Genomic DNA, 23,375 nt, shown 5'->3' with positions numbered 1-23,375 from the left:
CCCCCATCGCCGTCGAAGCGTTTGCGCGAGCCCAGCGACGACCCATGATCATGCCCGCGCCGCGAGGAGGGTTTCAACCACGAAACTAGTAACCCTTCATCCTCCCCGCTAGCGATCGCCCGAGGCACTTCGAGGCATGGCATTCGAACGCTGGTTCGCCCAGCTTCCTATGCAGTGCCGAAGGGCTGTTAAAGTATGAAGTGGTTACCTTTAAACAATGCTCGGTGGGTTGGCGCATCTTCATCGTCCATACCCGCGGATTCATAGGGAATTTTATGAGCGTTGTTGTATCGAGTAGTTAAAAGCCACTCCTAACTTATACTGACTCCGACCAGAGAGCATTGTACTGTATTGATCATATGTATATATCAACTTAGTACCGCAACCAGACGGGCATGCGGCGGTCTCAGATTCGGAATTGCGCCATGATTTCGATACCTACTGGGACCATGAATGGCTCTCCATCTCCTGAGCACACGAAGCATTTCCGGATGGACACCGTCGGCCGTCGGCCGAGGATCGGGGCGGATTTACCAGGCGGCTAGATAACGCACAAGATATCAGAAGAATTTATTCTCTACTCCCGCTCAGCTTAGCTCCTGCGGCGTAGGGCTTTAGAAACAGGTGCTCTTGCGATAGGAAACGAGTGAAATCCCCCCCACCACGAGACCGGGTGTGGCCGAGGTTGCCCCTACTAAGGCGGGTTCGCACGGATGAAATTCTCTACAGGAAACAGAACCGAGGACTGGAGTAGTACGTGGTAGTAGAGACGGTGAGCGGGAGCTGCTGACGGAGGCTTGTGAGGATGATTGCGTTCTACCAAACACAACCTTCGCGCTCCGACATACCAGCATGACCCCAGACCATTCACCGATATTGGGGAAGGGTGACTCGTTACTACTGGTGACATGTAGTCCCGCTCACGCGCGGTGGCCTAGAGCACTTTAACCTCGCGGTCACCAGCAAACGAAGTGCCCTGAGAAGACGCCAGACGGTCGAGGCATTCACAGCTACAGCCGTCGATTCAGTACATCTAGGCGGGGAGCGGCTGGGGATAGCTGCCTAGAGGTGTCTACCTGGCAGCGCTGGAGAAGCGTCTTGCGCTCACCCGGCCTGTCCCCCCAAACCAACGGCCCGCTTCTTCCTTACTTGCCGTCTGCCCCTGCTCCCTACCGCACCGGAGCACAGCCCGGCGACCGCACTGGAGGGACCGCCCGGGAGGCAGGCAAGCACCCCTCGTTCCCCCGGTCCGCACGGGGGGACAGCGAGAGCGCGCGCTACCAATAGAGCGGGCAAAGATATCAGAAGCCTGCAAAAAAAAAAAAAAAAAGGAGGGACACAAGGGGTCCGGGGAAAGGGCTCAGCGGCGCTAGCCCGGCCGCAGACCGAGTCGGGCTGGCCCCGCACCCTGACTCGGGCGCGTATCCCAAGCGCGCACGCCGCCTCGCTGCCAACTCGCCTGGACAGAGGGGCGGAACGCGGGGAACCCCTGGGCCCTGGGGGTGGCGAGCGAAGTTGTGAACCTAGCCAGAGGGCCGAGGGGGGAGGCTAGGCTAGCTGGGCAGCTCGCTCGCCTGGCCGGGCGAGCGCAGCGTGCGCTCGGGCGGGAACGGAGAGGGGCGCGAAGCGTGAGGGCTGACTGGGGCCGTCGGGTCTAGACCGACAGCTGCCGCGCCTGCCTACTCATATCTCTCTCGTTGCATCCTCACGCGTCCTCCTTGGCCTGGCAGTAGATGCTAGATGCAGGTAAGCAAAGGAACGAATGGTGAAGGAGAAATATATCAGAATCGGAAACATGGTGTAACTGTTCTCGGCTTGAAAATGGGAACCGATTTCTTCATGCTATCTACTTAGCTATCCCGAGCTGTGAGTCAGCCCCTCCTCGTCTTCGCTCAAGAACAACCGTAATGATGAGGAGCCGAAAGGGGGGGAAGGTATAGATATAAGCTCGCGCAAGCTGGTAACAAAGCAAACCGGATGAGTCGATTTGGCGTTCTTCGTCTTGAATACATCTCCGGACTGGCTTCCGTAGCTGTCCGCGTCCACCCGCATCCCTCGCGTCCGCTGCCCACTTTATACGACGGTATACGTAAATAGCAAGACCATGGGAGGGTTGGGCGGCGTGGTGAAAGGCAACGCGATTGCGGACGTCAGCAGTATAGAACCAATCTCGTAACCTCCTCACTCATCTAGCCGTACCGATCCATCCTTTTGTCGGAAACAAAAAAAGAATCTCCTGCTCTCCCTCTTCCCACTCTTCTCCAGCTCTAATCGCACCAACGGTTTTTGCCCCCCCCCCTGTGATTATAAAAAAAAGAACAAAAAACCAAGTCCAAAAGATGCCGGTGTATATGCGTAGAAGGGAAACAAATAGGTATATGTACAAGGAAGGGATGAAAGGGTGGATGGGGTCGAGAAACAGCATAAGGTCAGATTTTCACCTAGCACGATCAGACTGCGCTCTCCGAATTATAGCGATGGCTGATATATTGCCACCATTCCTGAAGCTTCAAAAAAAGGGGGGGGGGGAGGGAAGGGGAGAATGCTGTCGTGATCCCAAACTCCTACGCTTGTCCGCGGCCGGTAGAAGAAATTTCATCACGAGCTGGAGGCTCCGATGCATAGTGATCTCACATGACAACACACTTAGAGTCCTTCTCGCCATTCGACTTGACGCTGAGGGCCACCCGGGCAGCCTCGGTAAAGGCCTCGTTTACGCCTCGATTCCTCATGGCGGAGCATTCGAGATATCGCATGGCCTTGATGCGCCGCGCGACATCTAGGCCCTGGTTGTAGTCGATCATGGGCTTCTTTTCTCGTGGAGTACCTTCCGGTCTGGCGGCACCCGCTTCTTCTTCTTCGTCGCCGTCGCCCTCGCCGTTCTCCCGTAGATCGCACTTCAAGGCAACCAAGACTAGCTTGACACCCGGGCAGTTCTCCTGGATCTCACCCACCCATTTGCTCTCCACGTTCTCCAAGGAATCTTTGCTATCCACGCTAAAGCATAGCACGACCACGTCCGTATTGTCGTAGGAAAGGCTTCGTAGACGGTCGAACTCCTCCTGGCCGGCAGTATCCCACAATGACAGCTCTATGTGCACACTATCCACAAATATGTCTGGGAAACAGTTAGCGGCACGCTCATGCGAAAAGATTCAAATAACTCTGAATTCTGCCGTCGGGTTACGCTGTCGTATACTGAATCGTCATCCCCTTTATTAAAAAAAAAACCCCCCCCCCGGCACGTACCGTGAACGTAGTTCTCGAAGACCGTAGGCTCGTAGACTGTCGGGAAGTATCCTCTCGTGAAGACGTTCAGTAGTGATGTCTTGCCGCAAGCACCATCTCCCCTAAAAAGACCCCAATGTTAGCACACGCAACGCCGCCCGGACACTCTATCGTGGCGATGGGCCTTACAGAAGCACCAGCTTGCGCTGGACTGTTTTCGATCCTCCGATACTGCAGAGCGACGGCATTCTGATGTTGCTCCTGGGCCTTCTGATGTTGTTCCTGGGCCTTCGAGAAGGAGGGCTATGGGCATCCAAGATGCGTGTGAATGTCAAAGGAATAGTAAAGGGGTTGTAGAGGGCTCGAGCAGATGCGAGGGATTGATGGGCCCGACGTGTCGACGATGCGACTGGAACGTTGCAGTGCAGGCTGGCTCGAGAACGGCGTCCCAGGCCGATAAGGGGCCGGCGCTGTGCAAATGAAGGTACGTGAGGGGGTGGGAGACAAAGAAGGAAACGATGACGATGGCGAGGCCGACGAGGCTTTTAGAGTCGAAGGATGGAACGGACTGGAGACGGACCGACAGAGGGCAGATGTGTCGAGTTCCTAGGGGCGTAGGGGTAAGTTGGCGATGGAATGCAGAGGAGAGGAAGGTATGGGATGACTGAGTCGAGTTGGGATTGGGATCGAAGGCGATCTAGCAGAAACGGGGCCGACGTCTAGTCTCAGTGCTGCTACGGTACGGTAGCACCCAGGCAGGATAAACCTAGCTGGTCGGTGCCTCTCAATGGTCTGGGTGGAAAATTGAAATGAGGTCAGAAAAGGGAATCGTCAATCACAAGCGCCTCATCGAGTCGCATCGGGGAGAGGAGGAAGGGGGGCAGGTTCAGGTTCGGGCAAGGGTGGCCATCGGCTGGCGGCGCAGGTCTACCCTGTTTATAGGTGCCGACGCGGAGAGTACCGGGTACTTTGGGGTGTTGCTCTTGGGCTGAGTCACATCGCGGTGGTGGGAGGTAGACGGTACATGTGGATATGTTACTGGATGGCGGTGGGCGGACCCCTTGCTGAGTTTAAGCCCACACAACACACACATTATAGGTGCATAGGTGCATAGGTGGGTGCACACAGAGGAGGTAGGCAGGTACCATACATGCCTACCTAGGCACCTAGGTATCTTACGAGTACATGCTTAGGCCTGCTTACTACTACTGCTGTGCGGTATGACATCAAGTTATCCGCAGGGCTCGAGGACGTTTATGAGTACGTATGCAAGTAGGGAGCATACATACCTTAGGTACCTCCCATCCTCCTTGCTACTCTCACCGGGTCCCTACCTTAGGTACCTATCTCTAGGTACCTGATCTGCTTATGTTTCTTGGTCGAGCGGGCATAGGTAATAGGTAGGCAGGTATGTGCATTAGAGTCGGGCTTCTCGTCTTCTTCTCTCGCGCAGGGCTTGTTCCACACCCTCTGAAGAATGCATGGCCGTACATAAGACACGATGCAACAGGACGTGCATCACCGGCAATTATGTAACGTTTACAAAATGCCCCGAGCCACTTGTTGTGCCACAGAGGTTGCACAACATTTGGCCATACGCTTCATGTCATCTCGTTAGAGGCAGGTACTTTGCCCAGGCGGGTATTCCCCACCAGCCTCTTCGTACCCACCTCTAGGTACCCAAGGTACCTGGGTAGGTAGGTAGGTACGCCTAATGAGGTAGGTACGTTAGGTACCTATATACCTAGAGGTACATAGCGACCAAGCCCCTCAATAACCTCACCTTCCTCACGCACACTCACTGCATTAGGTGCCTGCCTGCATCTGATCCATAGGGCACGTCTTATACCTAATCTCTACTACACACAGGTAAGATGACCCTCTCCATCTCATCCCCTACCAATTTGTCCCGCTGGCACCCAAAGCAACGCTGCCCTGCACACGTACCCAGCTAGCAATGGCTTCTCCCCCAACTCCTTTTTCATCCTTTATTTCCGTCTGGTCCCAACGCTGCGGGCCGCCGAACAGCACCAGCAGGCCGCGCTGGTGCGGTGAGAGGCTACGAGGATCCTCATAAGCCTGTACTTGTCCATTGGCCATCTTTCCCGCCTGCAATGCGACGGAGGCTCGTGACTGACCGGGTCCGCGGTGGAGCTGCGAACTGTTCAATGAGGTCCGTCGGCTTGCTGCCTTCGCAGAAGATGCCGCGCCAGAAGAAGAAAAGAGAAGAATAAAAATAGCAGTCCGGTCGATGCCCGAGCCTCGACGAAGCCGTCATCGGTGGCGATTCGGGAGCTTACCCAGACGCCTTAGCGACCCACTGGTAAAGAATCAGCGGGCATTTTTGTACGTGTGTTCAATGCATCCTCGCTCGGAGATCGCCCCCCCAAATACGATACCACCAATGCTCTTCTTTAGCCCTGTGCCATGCACACGTACGTACATATAGACTGCTGTTCTTACGTCTCGGCAGCGAAACAGGCTGTCTATCGGTATGGAGATGGGTGGATAGCACTGTCGGGGACACGTGTGAGCCGGGCAATGCTGTTAACCGGCTCCGATCATCTACCTACCACCTGCTTATCTCTCAGCCGCACAATGGGCGCAGTCGAAGTAGCAAGATCGCTTTAGATGCGACCTGGCATAATTGCATGTCCTACACCCCCCCGCCACTACGGTGAGCGGACAGACACAAAGGAGAAGAGGCAAGCCGCGTAATGCTTGTCGCGCCTCAACTAGTGCCGTGGTCTCGGACATATGGTATGTCCACGGCCTCGGGTCGGATCCTCCCCACCCCACGGCACACGCCCTGCGACGTCTACCGTGGCGTGATTGCGCGATAAGGATTAGGTGAAATGCTCTTGTGGGATGGACAGTGTCATGTCCTCTCTACTCTACGAGGACTTCGTCTCGGAGTATAGTGTTTACTGCTCAAGCCCCGCGGTTATTGTAAACCACGTAAGATTTCTAGGGCGAGAGGAGGACTGCGGAGAGATACCCTCAGAAGACCGCCCACCCCTCGAACGACCTAACCTGGGTGCCGTGTAGGTGAGGCAATTTCGAGCCGCCAGCGTCCAAGAATACTTTCCAGCGACTCTCCGACCGGCTAGACACACCAGTAATCTAGCGCGCACGCCCGCGCAACACCCGGGGCCGCCAGAGGCGTCGAAAACCGGCCGGGAGCAGATACATACCTAGCATCTTCATCGCCGACATGGGAGTAGCAGGAACACCTAGCCCGGGGGGCGGGGCCCCGCGTGCCTCGTCGCCGCCGGCTTCCTCCCGCTGCCCCCCGCTCCCGCTCGAGATATGGACACAGATCATGCGCGCGGTCGTGCATTGCGAGGACCTGCCGGAGCTGTGGCCATGCCTACGGCTGGCGTCGCACGTGCTCAAGGCGGCCGTCGAAACTGCCTTCGCCGACGAGCACCTCGCGCGCGTGTTCGGGTGTCTCTACGTCGGCGACCCGCGCGGGCCAGGCGATCTGCCGCGGCCCACCGCCCTCCCCGGCGTGCGGCGCATCGTGCCGCTGCCACTGGCCCTCGCCCGCCTCTCGCCCGACCGCCGTCGCGCCCGCTTCGTCAGCGCCATGCACCGCGACGACCCCGCCCTCGCCTTCTCCCCCGCCTTCGCCGACTGCACCGACGACACCGCCGTCGCCGAGTGGCTGCGCTACGCCCGCGGTCCCCCGCCCTCCGGCTCCGCCTCCTTCTCCTTCCCTCCTCCCGCCTCGACTCGCCACTGCGAGGCCCACTTGCGCCTCAACATCGGCCCCGACTGCGCCTGGTCCCACTGGAAGCACCACGTCATCGGCCCCGACGGCTTCGTCGTCGAGTCGCGCCGCGTCGCCTTTGAAGACGAAGCTGGCGGTGCCGGCTGTGCAGACGGACAGCAAAAGGGAGGAGCTGAGGGCGGGCAGGAGGCGGAGAAGAGAACCCCACCACCTGTACCGGCACGCGCTATCGGCCTCGTCGTCGACCGCACAAGGTGCGAGGTCGAGCTTGACTGGGTTACGCTAGTCAGCTGCGTGTTCGCGAGGCCACCACGGCAGGACCTTTGAGCGCGCTTAGTCGCAGCTGAGTGGTTGGGTAGGTCGAGGCACGCTGTAATCGGGCTTCCTTGACTCTGACTTCGAACTCTAGGGCGGGCTAGTCTCCGGGGGGCGCGGTTTGGGACTATTTAAACGGAATATGAAGACGTGATGGCGGCTTGCACGTCAGGGCTATTCTGACACTCTGGCGATGGGGGAGGCTGTAAGTGTGTGTGTGGGGGGGGGGGCTCAACGCAATATCATATCATAACCTAGATATGAGGCTCACTTAGCGGCGTTCTCAATAGTAGGTTATTATGCCACGAAGCGAAAACCGCGACGACGACGCCGCTATTCAACCTGGCTGGAACTGTGTCGTATTACATTTAACCCTACTGGTGGCTTGCTCATCTTTTGGGGCCTTCTTAGATGCGAAATTATCAAGTACCAAGAGAAACGTTCCTCATAAAATCCATGTGCGTGTTTAGACACCTTCCCCCTGTCCAGTCAGGGGGGTATATAATTAACTACCTAAACCAGCCATTGCTTTGCCTTTCTAGACCGAACATACGCGTAGATAACCGGGGCGATGCCAGAACGAAGGCAAGACGGGTTATCCCTGCGAGTCTGGGCCGACTGCCGATTATCATACTCTGTCTGCTCGTGGTCGTCGTTAAAACACACTCTTGCCAACATGCCCGGTGTATGCCATCGCTTAGTAGTAGATTCCCAAAGGCCTTTTAGGAGAAAATCCGTAACAGAAATGTAGACCCCGCGATCCAAAAAGCCCCCCCAGGGTGACCTCTCAAGACCCTCTACAATATAACCGCGGAGGTTCAATCCTTTATGTGGATGAACGCATGTCCCCGCAAGCGTTGCTTAACCCCTTCGCCACCAACGTTCTCACGTAATTAGTTGTCTTCGTAAGCCGTTGACGAACTCCCTGTCGCCGTGTTTCCCCGACCGCTCCCGTGCCTTGTTGTCCGCCTCGCGGTCTAGGCGCTCCTTCTCGGCCAGCGCGGCCAGTCGCCTTTCGCGGTCCTGGTCGAGGCTGGTCGCCGCCTCCTGCATGGCCGCGAGCTTGCGCGCGCGCTCGTCCGCGTCGTCGCCGGCGCCCCTGGTTTCGCCGGGGCGGCCGCCGCTCCTGGGCCCGTCTCGGTGAGGCCGCCGGTCGCGGTGGTCGCGGTGGTCTTCTCGGTCGCCGGCGTGGGGACGCTGTCGCGGCCGCGGGGACTCGTCCGAGTAGTCGCGGCGTCGTCGGTACCCGTCCTCTTTGCTGTCGCTAGGGCGCGGGCTGCGCGATCGCTCCCTCCGCGATCGCCCATTGGCCCTGGGGTCGTCCCGAGATACCGAGCGCCTTCGTTCGGAGCGCTCAGAATGCCGCTCTTTCCTCGAGCTGTGTCGGTCTCTGCTTCGGGACCTGTCTCCCGAGTCGGATCTGTGGCGTCTGTGCCGACGGTCCTTTGAATCGTCTCGGTCTCTGGAAATGGATCGAGGATGCCTTCGATGGCGGCGGTCTCTCGAGTGCGATCTGTGTCTGTGCCGTCTAGAATGCTTCTCTTCCTTCCTTCGGGACGATTGTTTCTCTTCTGTCTGTCCCATAGACGCCAAGAGCTGTCTCCTCTTAATGGGGTCGTTCATCATGGCTTCGTAGGCGGCTTGCTCTTGCTTCTTGATGGCTAGGAGGGGGTCTTCCCGGATCTTCGCCGCCGTATCCTTCTCGGTGTTCGCATTCTGTAGGGCCATGAAACTGTCGGCGCCGGCCGTCTTCTTGAGGTTTTCATGGTCGGATCCTCGAGTCAGGATATTGTCGATGCGTCGCTTGCCCAGTAGGTATCCTTCGAGCTCTTCGGTAGTTCCGCCTTGGCCGTCGCTGGGGCCCTGGTACATCCACTCGACGCGGTCGACCACCTTGCGACCACCGGAGATGGCGAGCTGTCTTTGAAGTTCTTCTTTCGCGCGTTCCTCTTTTATCTCTTGGATGCGAGCTTCCTGCAAGGTTGTTAATATGCGAACTGGGGTTCAAAGGAAGCTTAATGGTTACGAACTGTTTTCTTGCGCTCCTCTAGGGCGGCCTTCTCCTCCTCGTACACCCTACGCTGGTTCTTGAGCAGCGCAGGGTGATACGACTTCTTCAGTTGTAAGTCTCCCATCTTGGCGACTATGCGAAGGAGAGAGTCGCGCAAAATGTATGCTTTGGAAGGGGAGGACTGAGGGGCGACAGGTTTGTAATAAAGTGAAGAAATAGTGAGGTCGATGAGAGATTGGCAGTGATGAATTGCCACTTACTGTGACTCGCTATGATTGAGAAATGCCCAGCCACATCTTATTAAGGCTGGGTTCAAAACGTACCCACGTACCTCTGTGGATCCTCAGGCATCCAGAATGGAGGCCTGTGATTGGTGGAATTGAAGAAAAACACGCAACAGCTAACAGTTTTTACACCTTCAATTGATCAACTAGGTTTACCTTTCAACTCGTCTTGCGTGCCTTACGATTAAGGCAGCGAGGCCACGAAAGGAACCGCCACCAAAACGCACACCTCCTAGGAAGCTTTAGGTATGTTTAAATGCATAAGTATCTAGGCAGGTGCATAAAACAATATAGCATTCTAAGAGTAGGTACTCAGGCGTCTACTAGAAGCTACCTCCTAGTCCTTTTAGCCCCGCACTGCCAATGATCGTACTACGTAACTTATCATCTGAGCTACAATGAGATAAGACACTATCTACCACGACAACAGCCGCGTCCCGCCAAAGAGCAGCCTTGCTCCCAAGACCATTGGAAAACAAACATCCTCTGAACAACCCCCCCCTGCCCTATCAACGCAAGGACTTATCTGGGAAAATCTCGCTTACAGCTACATACTTCCCAGCCTCTCCTCCTTCGCATTGGCATTGTAGCCCATCTCGAGCCGACACCGAGCCGTATTCCACCTAGTCAACTGCATTCCCCACGCCATTCCGTTTCGTTAGACACTGTCAAGATGTCGGACGACGACTTCATGCAAGAGTCGGATGAGGAGCAGTACGAACCCCCGCCGTAAGGAACCGCTACCCGTAACCAACCTAACTTGTTCGTAGGTACGACTTTGAGTACGAGGACGACGACGGCGAGGACTCTGGGGACGTCGACATCGAGAACAAGTACTACAACGCGAAGCAGATGAAATCCAACGACCCCGAGGATGCCATCGAGGAGTTTCTGGGGATCCCACCGCTCGAGTCCGAGAAGGGCGATTGGGGCTTCAAGGGATTGAAGCAAGCTATAAAGCTAGAATTCCGGCTGGGACGATACGATAAGGTCAGGTCAGGCCTGAGCGGACTGGGCGGACTTGGGAGCCGACTGCCAGACACGCTTAGCAATACTTCTGGCTAACAATCATCACAGGCAGTGGAACATTACACCGAGCTCCTCACCTACGTCAAATCCGCCGTGACCCGTAACTACTCAGAGAAATCCATCAATAACATGCTGGACCACATCGAGAAGGAATCGGATGACGATGCCTCCCGGAAGTGCATGGAGCAGTTTTATTCCCTGACCCTGAGCTGCTTCCAGAGCACCAATAATGAACGTCTATGGCTCAAGACAAATATAAAACTAGCCAAGCTCCTTCTCGATCGCAAGGAATACCTAACCGTCACCAAGAAGCTGCGTGAGCTGCAAAAGGCATGCCAACGTGAAGACGGCACGGATGATCCCAACAAGGGCACATACTCTCTCGAGATCTACGCCTTGGAGATCCAGATGTACGCCGAGACCCGCAATAACAAGCAGCTCAAGGTCCTGTACCAGAAAGCGCTGAAGGTCCGGTCAGCCGTACCCCATCCAAAGATCATGGGTATCATTCGTGAATGCGGAGGCAAGATGCACATGAGCGAGGAGAACTGGAAAGATGCCCAATCCGACTTCTCAGAGTCATTCCGCAACTATGACGAGGCCGGGTCGTTGCAGCGAATCCAGGTGCTCAAATACCTGCTTCTTACTACGATGCTCATGAAATCAAACATCAACCCCTTTGACTCCCAGGAGACGAAACCATATCGCAACGACCCGCGCATCGCTGCGATGACAGAGTTGGTGGACGCATATCAACGAGACGACATGCACAGATACGTCAGCGTTTTGCAGAAGAACCAAGACATTCTCGCTGACCCGTTCATCGCGGAGAACATTGATGAGGTCACGCGCAATATGCGTACCAAAGCAGTTGTGAAGCTGATTGCACCGTACACCCGCGTTAGGCTCGAGTGGATCGCGCGACAACTAAAGATCTCCGAGATAGAGGTACAAGACATCCTAGGATTCTTGATCATCGACGGCAAGATTCAAGGAAAGATCGATCAGCAAGCTGGAATCCTCGAGATGAGGCCTGACAGCGACGTCGAGCGGACCCAGGCTCTGCAATCTTGGAGCGAGGCTCTCGGTGCCCTGTACACCGCGATCTTCAAAGAAAGTGATGGGTTTCGGGTATTCGACCACCACGGGCAGACTGACGACCAGACGTTAGCGTCAATACTCGACACCGACACAAGTCGACAGAGGGCGGCTGCTGCCAAAGCGAGAAGGAGTGGTAAAGGTCTCTTCCCTTAGAATCTTACCAGTCTCCAAAACCCACCAGGACAAGATATCCATAGACGAGGACGTCAGAAGCGTGTGTGTGCGTGTGTCGTCTAGCACACCGCTCGGACACGGCGCACCACGCTTCTGTTTCGGTCTTGAGAGATGGTCTGAACGAATCCAACCACTTTTGGTCGCTTGGGACGCCGTCACGTACCACTCGCTGTTGACTACCGCAGTTGATAAAAAAAAAGAGGCGGGATATCCGTCCTGATAATAACACCCTACACCTGACGACGGCTTTGCTAGAACCTGATAGCAGACGTTGCCAGATGTAGGCAGTGATAAATCCAAAGCAAGTCTATGCATAGAACTAGCTACCTTTAATCCAGCGAACTCCCAAACGAAGCATCTCTATGATCGTTGCCAACTAATGGTTATCGCGCATCCCCGGCTTGTGCTCTCCTACGGGCTCTCCTACGGGCCGCTAGTGAGAGGGTGCGGAAGTTTTTCGTCGTATTGTAGGCTGGTTAAAACACCACGGGAGCTCAACAAAACCCCCCAGTACGACGGGATTTTATGTAGGAGGAAATTACAGTTATGTGATATCCAACTCGTACTTAGACGCGTAGCCAAGACCCGTATAAGACAAGGCAGTTCTTAGTGTCGCCTACTGACTCTTATCAACTACCACCACTACAACCCTACCCGCGCCAGTAATTGGTCAGAGTTTTGAGTTACACTGGGCAATAATTAAATATGGCTGGGATACTTCATGGACAATCCCAAGCCTAACTTGAGCAAATCCAACGGTACAATCCTCCGTATGGCGGGGGTTTAACCCCAAACCCCGTAGAAGTAATGTCGTCTAGCTACGTAAGAAGTAGTTCGGTTCTTGTAAGTCTATAGAATTCAAATGACTATTGATATCCAGCATCTGCGATAGAACCAAACAAAGAAACCCATGATCGCTAGTCCACCCAATTCTTCATAGCCCATTCTAACCTTGGAGTATATCCTACCCGACATGACCACAGCAGACACCATACGTGAAGCACACATCAAACATAATACGAATGAAAACTACCACTGCCGCATCCCCTTGAGCCTTCGGAGCTGAAACCCTAACAAAATCACCTAGGCGGTTTTGTCCGACCCGAAAGAGGGGACGGTGCCCGGGGAGGCCGGAGGGGTTTACAGGGGGAATCTTTTGACGAATTCGATGCCCTCGGCGAACGCCCCCACACGGGCGTCGACCGCGTAACCCGCTGCATCGAGCCTCTTGCACTCGTCGTGCAGGGTTGCCAGCGGGACGCGGAAGGCCTCGATGAACTCGTCCTCTTCCAGCTTCGGCCGGAGATTCTGGTTCTCGGGCAAGGTCATGTCCACGGTCACGCGGACCATCCGGAGGTTGGTGTTGCAGAAGCCCGGGTCTGGCAGGTCGCGCGGTCCGTAAGTAATTCGCGGTAGAGGCACTACGACTCCGAGCTCGGCGGCCGAGCTCGCACCCGCTTGGCAACTGCCGCTGCGAAAAATATAAGGGTAGGGATGAGGGGGAGGGGGGGGGGGACGACTGGAAAGCCGAGGCGGACGCACCATTGAACATGATGGGCGGGGTCTCGACGACCTTGGCGACGTAGCCGGTCTCCTCCCTCAGTTCGCGGGCGGCGGCCTCTTCCGGCGTCTCGCCCTCGTCGATGAGGCCGGCCGGGGCTTCGATGGCGACCTTGTCGATGGGTGCGCGGTACTGCGGCGCGTTGCGAAGTTAGAGATGGGTTGGCCGCAACGGCGCCGCTAACATTCCGGGGGGGACGGCGTAGGAACGGAAACCGAGCAGAGGACTGACTGACTTGTCTCTGGAGGACGATCTCCGGGCTGGCGGGCAGCTCCAGGATGGCGACGACTCCCACGTGCGCGTCTGCCGCTTCGGCGGGAGACGGGCGGGGGAGCGGAGGAGGGGTGAATGCACGAGCGGCTCCGACGACAGAGCCTTGGCGTTGGAGAAAGAAGACATCGCTGGTCGATACTTGCTGGTAAGTTTCGGAGGGTAGTTGTTGGGTGTTTTCCGACGGTGCAAGTTTGGGAGGAATACTGATCAAGAATTTATATAAGAAGCAGAATGGGGGGTTTTCCCCTTTACTGCACCTACTATATACCTACCACGGCCATCATTTCGATCAGGTTGAATGAATATTACCCGGGTCAGCCTGAGCTTCCCGGGTTGGGACAGGGGGCAGACCTGTCAGCGACTAAAAAGGGGGAGGGAAGGGAGGACAAGCCAACGTACATATTATATGTCGCGTAAAACGTAGACGTCTACATTCACGCTTTGCGGTATGTAGGCTTATATAGGCTGGTTCAACTGCTCGGTGACATTATACAATACACCTAACCCTTTGGGGGCTTTTTTTTCCCCCTTGGAGTGAATAGAGGCGAATTGATCTCGAGGATTAACTCGAGTTTTAGAGTGTGTGTAAAGTTCGAAATATACTATGGGTAATAGCTACCTACCTCATGGATGTGATTGTTGGGACCGTCAACTATGAAGGTTGGGAAACATTTAGTTCCGCCATTTCACCGGATTCACTAATTACGGTTGGTGGAAGAGGGACGAGTTCTATCTTACAAGTCAAAAGTGTACCCAAGCTAAGGTTCAGTATCCTCTCATCCGGACTGTTCAGCTTGATAAACCTTGCGATTCCGCGACAACGGCGAGTCTTGCAAAAACTACATCCAATCTAGGCACAACTGCAACCAACTAGGGAGATTGCCAAAGACACAAGATATTCTGCATCAGACATCAATTTACTGATTCACTCGATCGTCTCGTTGTACTCGTTAGGACCCTGGAGCTTGAGTCTCTTCAGTTCAGGCACTCCAATGTCCTCGGCTGAGCTTTCGAGTGTCTCCTGGTTCGGGTTGACACCAGTGCCACCGTCACCTTCTGATCCCTCTGTGCCGAAGTCTTTTTGCGTGTCAAGATACGCGTCGTATGTGATAAGGGGATATGCTTGGAATAGGTTCAATTCAACTAATAATTCTATAGGGGGTCTCTTAGGTCCTTAGGTCCTTCCCTCGTTTCCCTAGTCCCTATCTCGTCCTAATATAATTCCCGAAGTACCTTCGTACTCCGGTACCTAGGTACCCTAATACCGAGTTACCCGCGGCTTATCTAGGACTTTCCTTTAGTAGGTCGCCGAAGCGGCGACCTTAATGCCCGGTATTATTCTCCTAACCTTTATAACCTAATTATTAATATAGGGTTTTATTCCCGTATAATATTATCTCCCCTCCTCGGGGAAGCTCGTTTTTAAGCGTAGATCTCGGGTCTTAGATTCGATAGTTAACCGGTTTATTAGGGTTTTATTAATGGAATAACTTAACGGCTCCTCTCGCTCCTTCGGTAGTAAAGTACTTCTACGGTTCCTAAGTTTAATAGCGCTTAGCCGGCTAGCCTTACTACTTTATTAAATACCTAACGACTTCTCCGGCTTTAGCGGAATCTAATACCTTATTTACTTCGTAATCTTCTGCCTTAATCGGGGCTACCTTCCGTAGGACTTAGTTAAGGTTAGGTAATTCCTAATTATTAACGCGATAAGATTCGATAAAGGATACGTAAAAGGTATTATAAATACGCTAGCCTTTCGGGAGTATTAAAGTTACGGCGGTAAGGAAAACGACCTTTTAAATCTTAAAGGAACCGAGTATTTTCTTATCTATCTTTTTTATAGGGCGCTTGGTTTTAATATTACGGGCGTTTAATATAATAAGTTATCCGACTTTTAGAGGGGGTTCTTCTTTCCGGTATTTATCTGCCTATCTTTTTATTCGCTACCGTACTTTTTCTAAATACTACTTAGCTTCGTTATATACCTTAATTATCTAGTAAATATAAAGATTACTTCCTAGATTCTTAGGGGTACCTAAAGGAGGGTTATATACTACTAGGTACTACCTATAGTTAGCGTAAAAGGGTAATATACCGGTAGCTATTAAAGCGGTATTATTATAAGTAAATTCGGTAGTAGGTAATAAGCTTTCCTAGTCGCTTATTTCGTAGTTTACGAAGGCGCGTAGGTATGTTTTTAAGATTTAATTAAGTCTTTTCGTTTATTTATCCGTTTAAGGGTAAAAGGCGGTACTTATTTTAGGCTTAACGCCGAGGAGCTTTAAGACGTCCTTCCATATATAGGAGGTAAATCGTAAGTTTCGGTCGGAGATAATATTTAAAAGAATCCCATATAACCGCTAATAGTTACGGATAAAGATAGGTATTAGGTCTTCGGCTTTTTTACCGTCCTTTCTTAGCGGAATAAAGTATGCTATCTTAGTAAAGGGATTTATAATAACCTAGATAGAATCGTAGTTATTAGATATTAATAGGTCCGTAATAAAGTCTATCGTAATCGTTTATTATAGTCGGTAATATAGTTCTATAGGCTATAATAATCCGAATAAGGTATATCGAGGTACCTTATTTTATTAGTATTTACGATATCCTTTAACGAATTCCCTAACGATTATCTTTAGGTTAGGTTATTAAAAGTTTCGAATAATAAGTTCCATGGTTTTATTTATACTTATATATTCCGTTACTTTAGTATCGTATTCCGATTTAATTACTTCTTATTATAGGTCCTTAGGTATCTAGAGACGGTTTCGCCGGTAGAGAAGGCCCTTTTAGAGCTTTATCTTCCTGCTAAGCGGTTTAGTTAGTTAGGCTTAGTATTCCGGGTCCTATGTAGCTACCGTTTTAACCTATTTAACGAACTTTAGGGTTTAAATAAGTACTAGGATATTACTTAACCGTATATTAGAGAGTATTACCGTAGGTAAGCCTAAATTTTTTAAAAAATGCTTTTCCTATAGGACCGTCGCTATCGGCTAGTCCTTAGCTCCTCCTTTTTTAGGGCGATATTATAATAATCTAAATAAAATATCGGCCTTTTTATTTTACTTCCTTAGGCGGTAATATATTATAAAGTAATACGAAAAGAATTATTAAGCCTAGCGGGCTTGGCGTCGATTTAGTACTTTTACCGTAGTAAAGTACGTTAGGTTCTAATAGTCTAAGTATACTTCTATTTAATGCTAAGCCCTTTCGAAATAATATCGCTATTTCTCGAAGGCGTCGACGATTATTAGTAGTTTTTTATTATATATCTTATAATTTATTTCCGTTAAGGTAAGTCGTTTTAAGAAAAAGGCTACTAGTTTTAGTTTCCCTTTATTATCCTTTTATAAGAGTATTACGGAAATAGCGAAGTCCTAGGCGTCGGCTTTAACGATCGGGACTCGATTAGGATCGAAATACGTAAGTACCGGGGCTTTTATAAAGGTCTCCTTTAATTCTTAGAAGGCCTTCTTTATTTCGATTTCCTATTTCTATAGCTTACGGTTTCCTTTATTAGCGCTAATAATTAGCCTAGTTATACCCGAGAAGTTACGTATAAATTTACGGTAGAAGTTAGCGAATCCGATAAAGCTTTAGGAGTCTTTAAGTATAGCTAGGATACGTTAGTTAAGGATAGCTTTTACTTTATCCCTAGATATAGTAATGCCCTTAGGGCTTATATTATATCCTAAGAATTTAACTTCTTACGTTCGCTAGGTATATTTCTTTAGTATTACCGCTAGATGGTTTTTTATAAGCCGTTTTAGGACTTTCTTAATTAGTTTATTATATTCTTTTAACGTATCGGCGTAAACTAAGACGTTATCGAGATAAGCGATAACTCCTACGTCTAAGAAGTCGCGGAAGATATAGTTTATTATGGCCTGGAAGGTAGCGGGGGCGTTAATTAATTCCATAGGTATAACCGTATATTCGTATAGCCTATAACGCGTTTTAAAGGCGGTTTTTCATTCGTCGCCTTCCTTAATTCGTATTATATGGAAGCTAGATTTTAAGTTAATCTTAATAAATTATCGCGCCGTTTAGAATAGGTTCTATAGTTCGTTAATTAACGGAATCGGGTACCGGACGGGTATTATAATTTTATTTAACCCCCGGTAGTTAGCTACCGGTTTTAAGGCGCCCGGGTCCTTCTTATTTATAAATATTATAGATACGCCGTAGGGGGCCTTAGATTTTCGGATTCTTCCTATTATTATTATTTCGTCGAGCTAGGGTTTTAAGGCGTCTAGCTACCGTTCGCTTATGGCGTATAAGGGTTCCCATAAGGGATTAGTTCCTAGACGAAGTTTAATAACGTAATCCTATGGTTACCGATTAAGGAACCGTTATCCCGCTTCCTTAGTTATAATAGAAACGAAGTCGCGAAATTATTCGGGTACTTATAATAGAGTATCCTTTTTTCGTATAGTTCCTATACGGGTCGGCCGGGGGCGGTAGTTCCGGCATTAGGGTAAGTCGAAATATAATCGTTCCTCCGTAAATAATCCCTAGGGGGGGTATTCTTTCATTTATTATTACGGTAGGATAGTATCGATCTCTTCGTTTAATTTACTAACTTCCTAAGCGATACGGTAAATATACTTATAGCTACGGAGTTTTATTTCGTTTATATACTAAAGTCCTCCTAACGAGATTTCCGAGCCGTCGAATCCTATAAGGGTTCTAGGCTTAATACGTTAATTAATAAGAAGGCGTAATTACTCGACTTTAGCGGCGTTAATTAAGGGTACCTCGCTACCGGTATTTAGGAGAACTCGTAAGAGATATTCTTTCTTTTAATATTTTATTTATATCGTATAAATAGGCCGTTTACCTAACCTTAGTTCGTTTAAATTACGCTAGGGGATTCGTAGTTTCTTCGTTATTAATACTACTTCCGTTACTTCTAGCGTTCCGGGCCGTTTAATAGCCGTAATCCTTACGTTATTTTTTTCGCCCCTTTATTCCGTTAACGCTTACGGGGGGATATTTAAAAATCCCGTTCTTTATTTAAATCGGATAGTTCCATAATACGGGAAAGAGTTTCCTTTTAACGTATAGTAATATCGATCCTAGCTCTTTTATTAGGTAATAATTCGGGCTCCTTCCTTTCTCTTTTTTCCGATGAGACCTTCTTAGGTAGCGTAAGTAAGTCCTATCCTTCTAAGTCCTTTTTCGCGAAGTAGGTTAAGGTTTAGTAATTATCCCGTCTATATCTCTAGTAGGCTTTCTTATCCTTTTTTCGCTAGTCGATAGCGGCTTAGTTAATTCTAACTAAAGCTTCTTTATTACTTATCTATCGTAAGTCCTTAGTTAGTACGAATTTCTTATTATCCTTATTTTTACGTTCGTTTACCGATTAGCCTAAGCGGGAGCGAGTTTCTTTTACGGGTTACCGCTATTACTAGTCCGTTTTCGTATGCTCCTTCTACGAAGCGGACCCTCCTTTTCCCGAAATCCCTAAATTAGCTATTATATTTTTATAGATTTAACCGGCTTTCTTAATTATTCCAAGGAAGGCTTCGTCGCTTTTAGGGATACTACCTAGTTATAAATAAACTAACTTTATTATTTTATCGGATAAAGTACGGGCGATATAGTTCTAAAAGGTAGTTCCGGATTATTAAACGACGTCGTTAAGATCTATAAGCTCGGTAAGGTACTAGGAAACGTTTCTTTAATACTTAAGTTCCTATATTTTTTTAGAGTTACGATATCGTTCGGCGGAGTCCTTAAACCGTTTTTAGAGTACTTAGGAATATCCTACCTAAGTATCGACGATTATTAACCTCTTTACCTAGGTTAATCGTTATTAATGCTAAAGCTAGGCCTTTTCGGTAAGTATCGATCTTATTTAATTAATCTTTTAAACGTCCCGGGAAAAACTTTCTTCGTAAGTTTTAAAGTAAGACTTAACCTTAATTTATTATAGTCGGAACTTAGCTAAGTCCTTATCGTTATAAGCCGTAGGCTTAATAAGGTATACCGGGTTAGTTATTACTATAGTACTTCGTCGATTATTTATAGCTTTAGTTTAGGCCCGAACCATACGTTTTTCGGCCGGATCGAGAGGTTCCTAAGGTTTTTTAGAGGCGCCGGGTAAGCGTCGTAGCTTTTACGGGTTCCCGGATTTTAAGCTATCCGAGTCGTCGGAATCCCTTAGGTCCCCTGGGGTATTCCGCGGGATTTATAGGGGTTACGGTAGTCCTTACTTAGCTTTTCTTAATATAAAGGCGCTTACCGCGGCGTCTTAGAAACGGGCTTTAGTACGCGCGGCGGTACGCTTAGCCGCGGCGTCTTAGAGTACGCCGTCGGAAATAATTTCCCTTATTTTAGCTTCGTTATTAGTATATCTCCCGGTAAACGTTATTATAATACGGGTATCCGGCGCGGGAATAGGTATCTTTATCCTTTAGTTAATTCCGGCGATAATAGATTTAATATCCGTCGGTTTATTATTTAATCGTCGTTACTAGTATTCCTTAATTAAATTAGCCGCGTAAGCCTTAAGGTTATCTTTAATTAGCTAGGTTTTTTCCTTTATAGTCCCGGGAATAAGGTATTCCTTACTAAGGATCTCGTTAATTTATTTATCCTTTTACGTAACTTAGGAGCTAACGTTCGTTATTAACTTATTATATTCTTCGCGGAGCTAGGTTAAGGCTCGTTAGTTTTAGAATACGGCGTTTCGAAGTTAGTTTATAGCGGCCGTTCGTACTTTATTTTATCGGGTAAACTTAGCTACGGTTTCCTATACGTTTTAGGCGAAGTAAATGCTTTACTTTACGACTTACTTTTAGAACTTATGGATTTATATCTTCGTAGTTCGGATACCGGTAGCTTATATAGCCGTAACGGTTTAATAAAGTTATCGTAGTTATTCGTACTACTCCTTTAAAATCGTATTCTACCGATGTTTTATATCGACTTAGTTAACTAGTATTACTAAGCTTTAATAAGCCTATCCCATTTACTTATATAAATTTACGATTTATTACGAAAGGTTTCGTATAACTACTCCTAAGTTTACGATTTCCGGAGCATTAGTTATAACTACCTCGTATTCTTAAGGTTAATATACTACGAGGGATTTATCGGTCGGTTCGGGAGTTAGTTCCTACTAAGGCGCCGGGGTAGCTCGCTCGGCGTTTTTTACCTTTAATTCCGTTATTATAGCCTTTAGTTTATTAATCGTAGCTACTATTTAGGCTACCTTTATTATGGAAATCGACGCTAGCCCCGAGGTAGCCGGTCGCGGGAATAGGAATGCCTATGGCTTTAGTTCCTTAGTAAAAGGTCGAGGTTAATCTAGTAGTAATAATACCGGGGTAGCGGCTTCGGCGTACGATACCGGCTTAGGCGTAGGTTTTCCTTATTATTAGTTTATAATGGAATTATAAGGATAAGAGTAATATAGAATTATTTATAACAAGGAAATATACTTAGAATAGGTTTAATTTAATTAATAATTCTATAGGGGGTCTCTTAGGTCCTTAGGTCCTTCCCTCGTTTCCCTAGTCCCTATCTCGTCTTAATATAGTTCCCGAAGTACCTTCGTACTCCGGTACCTAGGTACCTTAATGCCGAGTTACCCGCGGCTTATCTAGGACTTTCCCTTAGTAGGTCGCCGAGGCGGCGACTTTAATACCCGGTATTATCCTCCTAACCTTTATGACCTGATTATTGGTGCAGGGTTTCATCCCCGTGTGACATCGTACTTCCACGTTTTCCTCTTTCCATCCGACAGCGTGTTATTGTCTCTGGCGGTCTTTTGGATATGTGAGACCTTGAGCGCGTCGTGACGTTTGGGCTTGCACTCTGTGTCGTAGAAGAGAAGTTCTGAATCGGGTGCCTTGGAGAAGTCGTTTCTAGCTAGGTCCAAGTTGGCGAGGTCATCTGCTAAGGCCTCGAGTCCGTCTTTCACCTTTCCTTTGCTTTTTAGAGTGAATGGGTATTACACTTTGTCGGTTCCATCGCCTTCACCATCCTTGTCTGTAAGTTAAAAAGGGAAGTATTTGGCGTGAATACTCTTGTTCAGTGATAATTGTTCTTCTACTTGCTCGATTTTCTCTTGGCACATGTTATCGTATTGTTCCGCGATGATAGCTGCATCTATCGGGTAGCGCTGGAAGAAGGCATCTCGGAAGTCATCGAGAGCCTTGGCCATCGGGCTTATACCAATCAGCTTCTCGTCTTGATCTGGACTGAGATTTATAGAGAGTTCCCGAGCATGAAATGCCTTATGCCACGTCCCTGAACCCACTAAATTATTTACACGAGTTCTTCTCTCGGGCGAAGGAGTCTCGAGGCTCAAACTTTTGACAGAGGTCAACATTCTCAGTCGCGAAGTCGTCTATGTCTCCTAATGCCAAGCTGATTATGATACGCCTCTCTGCCTTGAGACCCCTGGTGATGACCTTCGCCAAATGGAAGGAGCCTGGATAGCTGAGAAGAAAGCGGTGCCATTTCTTCGCTGATTTCCCAGTTGTCTTGCTGATTTCTTCCTTGCCCCTGTGTCTCCCATAGAAGCCCCCCGTAATAGCTCTAGAACATCAGTTTAGAGAGCGGAGGGACATACTTAGGCGTCATTCTGTTAAATTCCGGGGATACAATTGAGAATGACGTAGATTAGAGGTCGGACGATGATGAGGCCAAACCTAATTGCAAGATAATTGGACGGCTATGTGGCCGAGAATGGGTTGTGTGTTTATGGAACCACGGGGAGAGGGGGATGGGATAACAGGTTAAGGAGAGAAAGGGGAAGAGATTGCGTTGCCTACGCGGCTATTACTTTTTTTCGTCAGCCAAGATAAATTAATAGTACTCTTGATACGGCCCTGGATTGTGCGGCATTTCTTCTTGATACGTACCTATTAATGGCACGGCAACTATCAGTAACAGTCCTCGACAACATTGAATACACACACTGTGTCCACTTCACGCACCAAGTAACTCCTACACGGCGGCCTAAGATATACAAGGCAGGATATTACAGTGAAGCAGTAATAAGAGGTGTTGGCCCGGTGGTCAGAGCCAACAATCCAGTTACTGGCCCACCAGTTCCGTGGATAGGGGGGTTCGACTCTGAGGCAAGGCTAAGCTTCCAGCTGCGTTAAGCTCGATCCACCCCCTACACGACTCGGGGCCCTTACACAACTAGGGGTCATGCATCAACCGAAAACATATAAGCCTGTCTCTCGCTTAAGATCAGTTGGCTTTCTGGGTTCGAGCTTGAACGGAGTTGCTTCGCTTAGTCTACCAACGAGTTGGACCCTTCGCTGGGTGGGATGACCACAAAATTTTTCCTCCCTCTGATTCTTTTTTCTTCATCTCTCCATATGGCGCTCGACTTTAGGCATCCGTCCCATTTCTAGGTGCGGGTGTCATTCAATCCGGGACTACGAGTAACTAACTCAACACATTGATAAATTTCTCTCGCGGCGTCCATGATGCTATATTTGTTGTAGGATTTCACGGCTTATGGTTGGTCCTGGATCTAACATAATGTTCCGCATGAACTGGGTTGATATGCAATCTCTATCGGTATTTCTAACCTCCGCAGCACCCGTGTTTCTAGCGAAGGTATTTATTTCACAGCTATATACCGACTATGATAAAAACCCGTGTCTATCGGAACGGCCCAGTCTGGATACA

At 49.7% G+C, this 23,375-nt stretch overlaps 6 protein-coding genes across 6 annotated transcripts; 2 read left to right on the top strand and 4 right to left on the bottom strand.

Annotated features, from left to right (window-relative positions):
• Nucleotides 1-2,341: 2,341 nt before the first annotated feature.
• Nucleotides 2,342-3,756, bottom strand: GGS23DRAFT_178987 (putative RHO3 protein). The gene is made up of 3 exons (XM_051511619.1): nt 3,418-3,756; nt 3,250-3,350; nt 2,342-3,118 (listed from the first exon to the last, which is right to left on the bottom strand). Exons 1-3 carry the CDS (start codon nt 3,474-3,476, stop codon nt 2,631-2,633), a joined length of 648 nt encoding a protein of 215 aa, XP_051376173.1. The 5' UTR covers nt 3,477-3,756; the 3' UTR covers nt 2,342-2,630.
• A 2,413-nt stretch (nt 3,757-6,169) lies between these two features.
• Nucleotides 6,170-7,314, top strand: GGS23DRAFT_178889 (uncharacterized protein). The gene is made up of 2 exons (XM_051511617.1): nt 6,170-6,186; nt 6,277-7,314. The coding sequence occupies exon 2, from the start codon at nt 6,443-6,445 to the stop codon at nt 7,286-7,288; it is 846 nt and encodes a 281-aa protein (XP_051376172.1). The 5' UTR covers nt 6,170-6,186; nt 6,277-6,442; the 3' UTR covers nt 7,289-7,314.
• A 767-nt stretch (nt 7,315-8,081) lies between these two features.
• GGS23DRAFT_178850 (Pre-mRNA splicing factor-domain-containing protein) lies at nt 8,082-9,548 on the bottom strand. Its single transcript, XM_051511616.1, has 2 exons — nt 9,307-9,548; nt 8,082-9,250 (listed from the first exon to the last, which is right to left on the bottom strand). The coding sequence occupies exons 1-2, from the start codon at nt 9,409-9,411 to the stop codon at nt 8,162-8,164; spliced, it is 1,194 nt and encodes a 397-aa protein (XP_051376171.1). The 5' UTR covers nt 9,412-9,548; the 3' UTR covers nt 8,082-8,161.
• A 696-nt stretch (nt 9,549-10,244) lies between these two features.
• Nucleotides 10,245-11,854, top strand: GGS23DRAFT_602547 (PCI-domain-containing protein; the record flags this gene model as incomplete). Its single annotated transcript, XM_051519341.1, has 3 exons — nt 10,245-10,285; nt 10,342-10,561; nt 10,649-11,854. 3 exons carry the CDS (start codon nt 10,245-10,247, stop codon nt 11,852-11,854), a joined length of 1,467 nt encoding a protein of 488 aa, XP_051376170.1.
• Nucleotides 11,855-13,015: 1,161 nt separating this feature from the next.
• GGS23DRAFT_592772 (MutT/nudix family protein) lies at nt 13,016-13,835 on the bottom strand (the record flags this gene model as incomplete). Its single annotated transcript, XM_051517932.1, has 3 exons — nt 13,016-13,254; nt 13,418-13,568; nt 13,668-13,835. The coding sequence occupies 3 exons, from the start codon at nt 13,833-13,835 to the stop codon at nt 13,016-13,018; spliced, it is 558 nt and encodes a 185-aa protein (XP_051376169.1).
• A 7,561-nt stretch (nt 13,836-21,396) lies between these two features.
• On the bottom strand, nt 21,397-22,310 carry GGS23DRAFT_612583 (uncharacterized protein; the record flags this gene model as incomplete). The annotated part of the gene is made up of 4 exons (XM_051520496.1): nt 21,397-21,650; nt 21,750-21,920; nt 21,997-22,232; nt 22,300-22,310. The coding sequence occupies 4 exons, from the start codon at nt 22,308-22,310 to the stop codon at nt 21,418-21,420; spliced, it is 651 nt and encodes a 216-aa protein (XP_051376168.1). The 3' UTR covers nt 21,397-21,417.
• Nucleotides 22,311-23,375: the final 1,065 nt, after the last annotated feature.

This window comes from Durotheca rogersii, assembly GCF_024521655.1.
Source record: "Durotheca rogersii strain YMJ 92031201 chromosome Unknown GGS23scaffold_2, whole genome shotgun sequence".
NCBI classification, from domain to species: Eukaryota; Fungi; Ascomycota; class Sordariomycetes; order Xylariales; family Xylariaceae; genus Durotheca; species Durotheca rogersii.
This window is presented reverse-complemented; position numbering and strand designations above follow the sequence as displayed.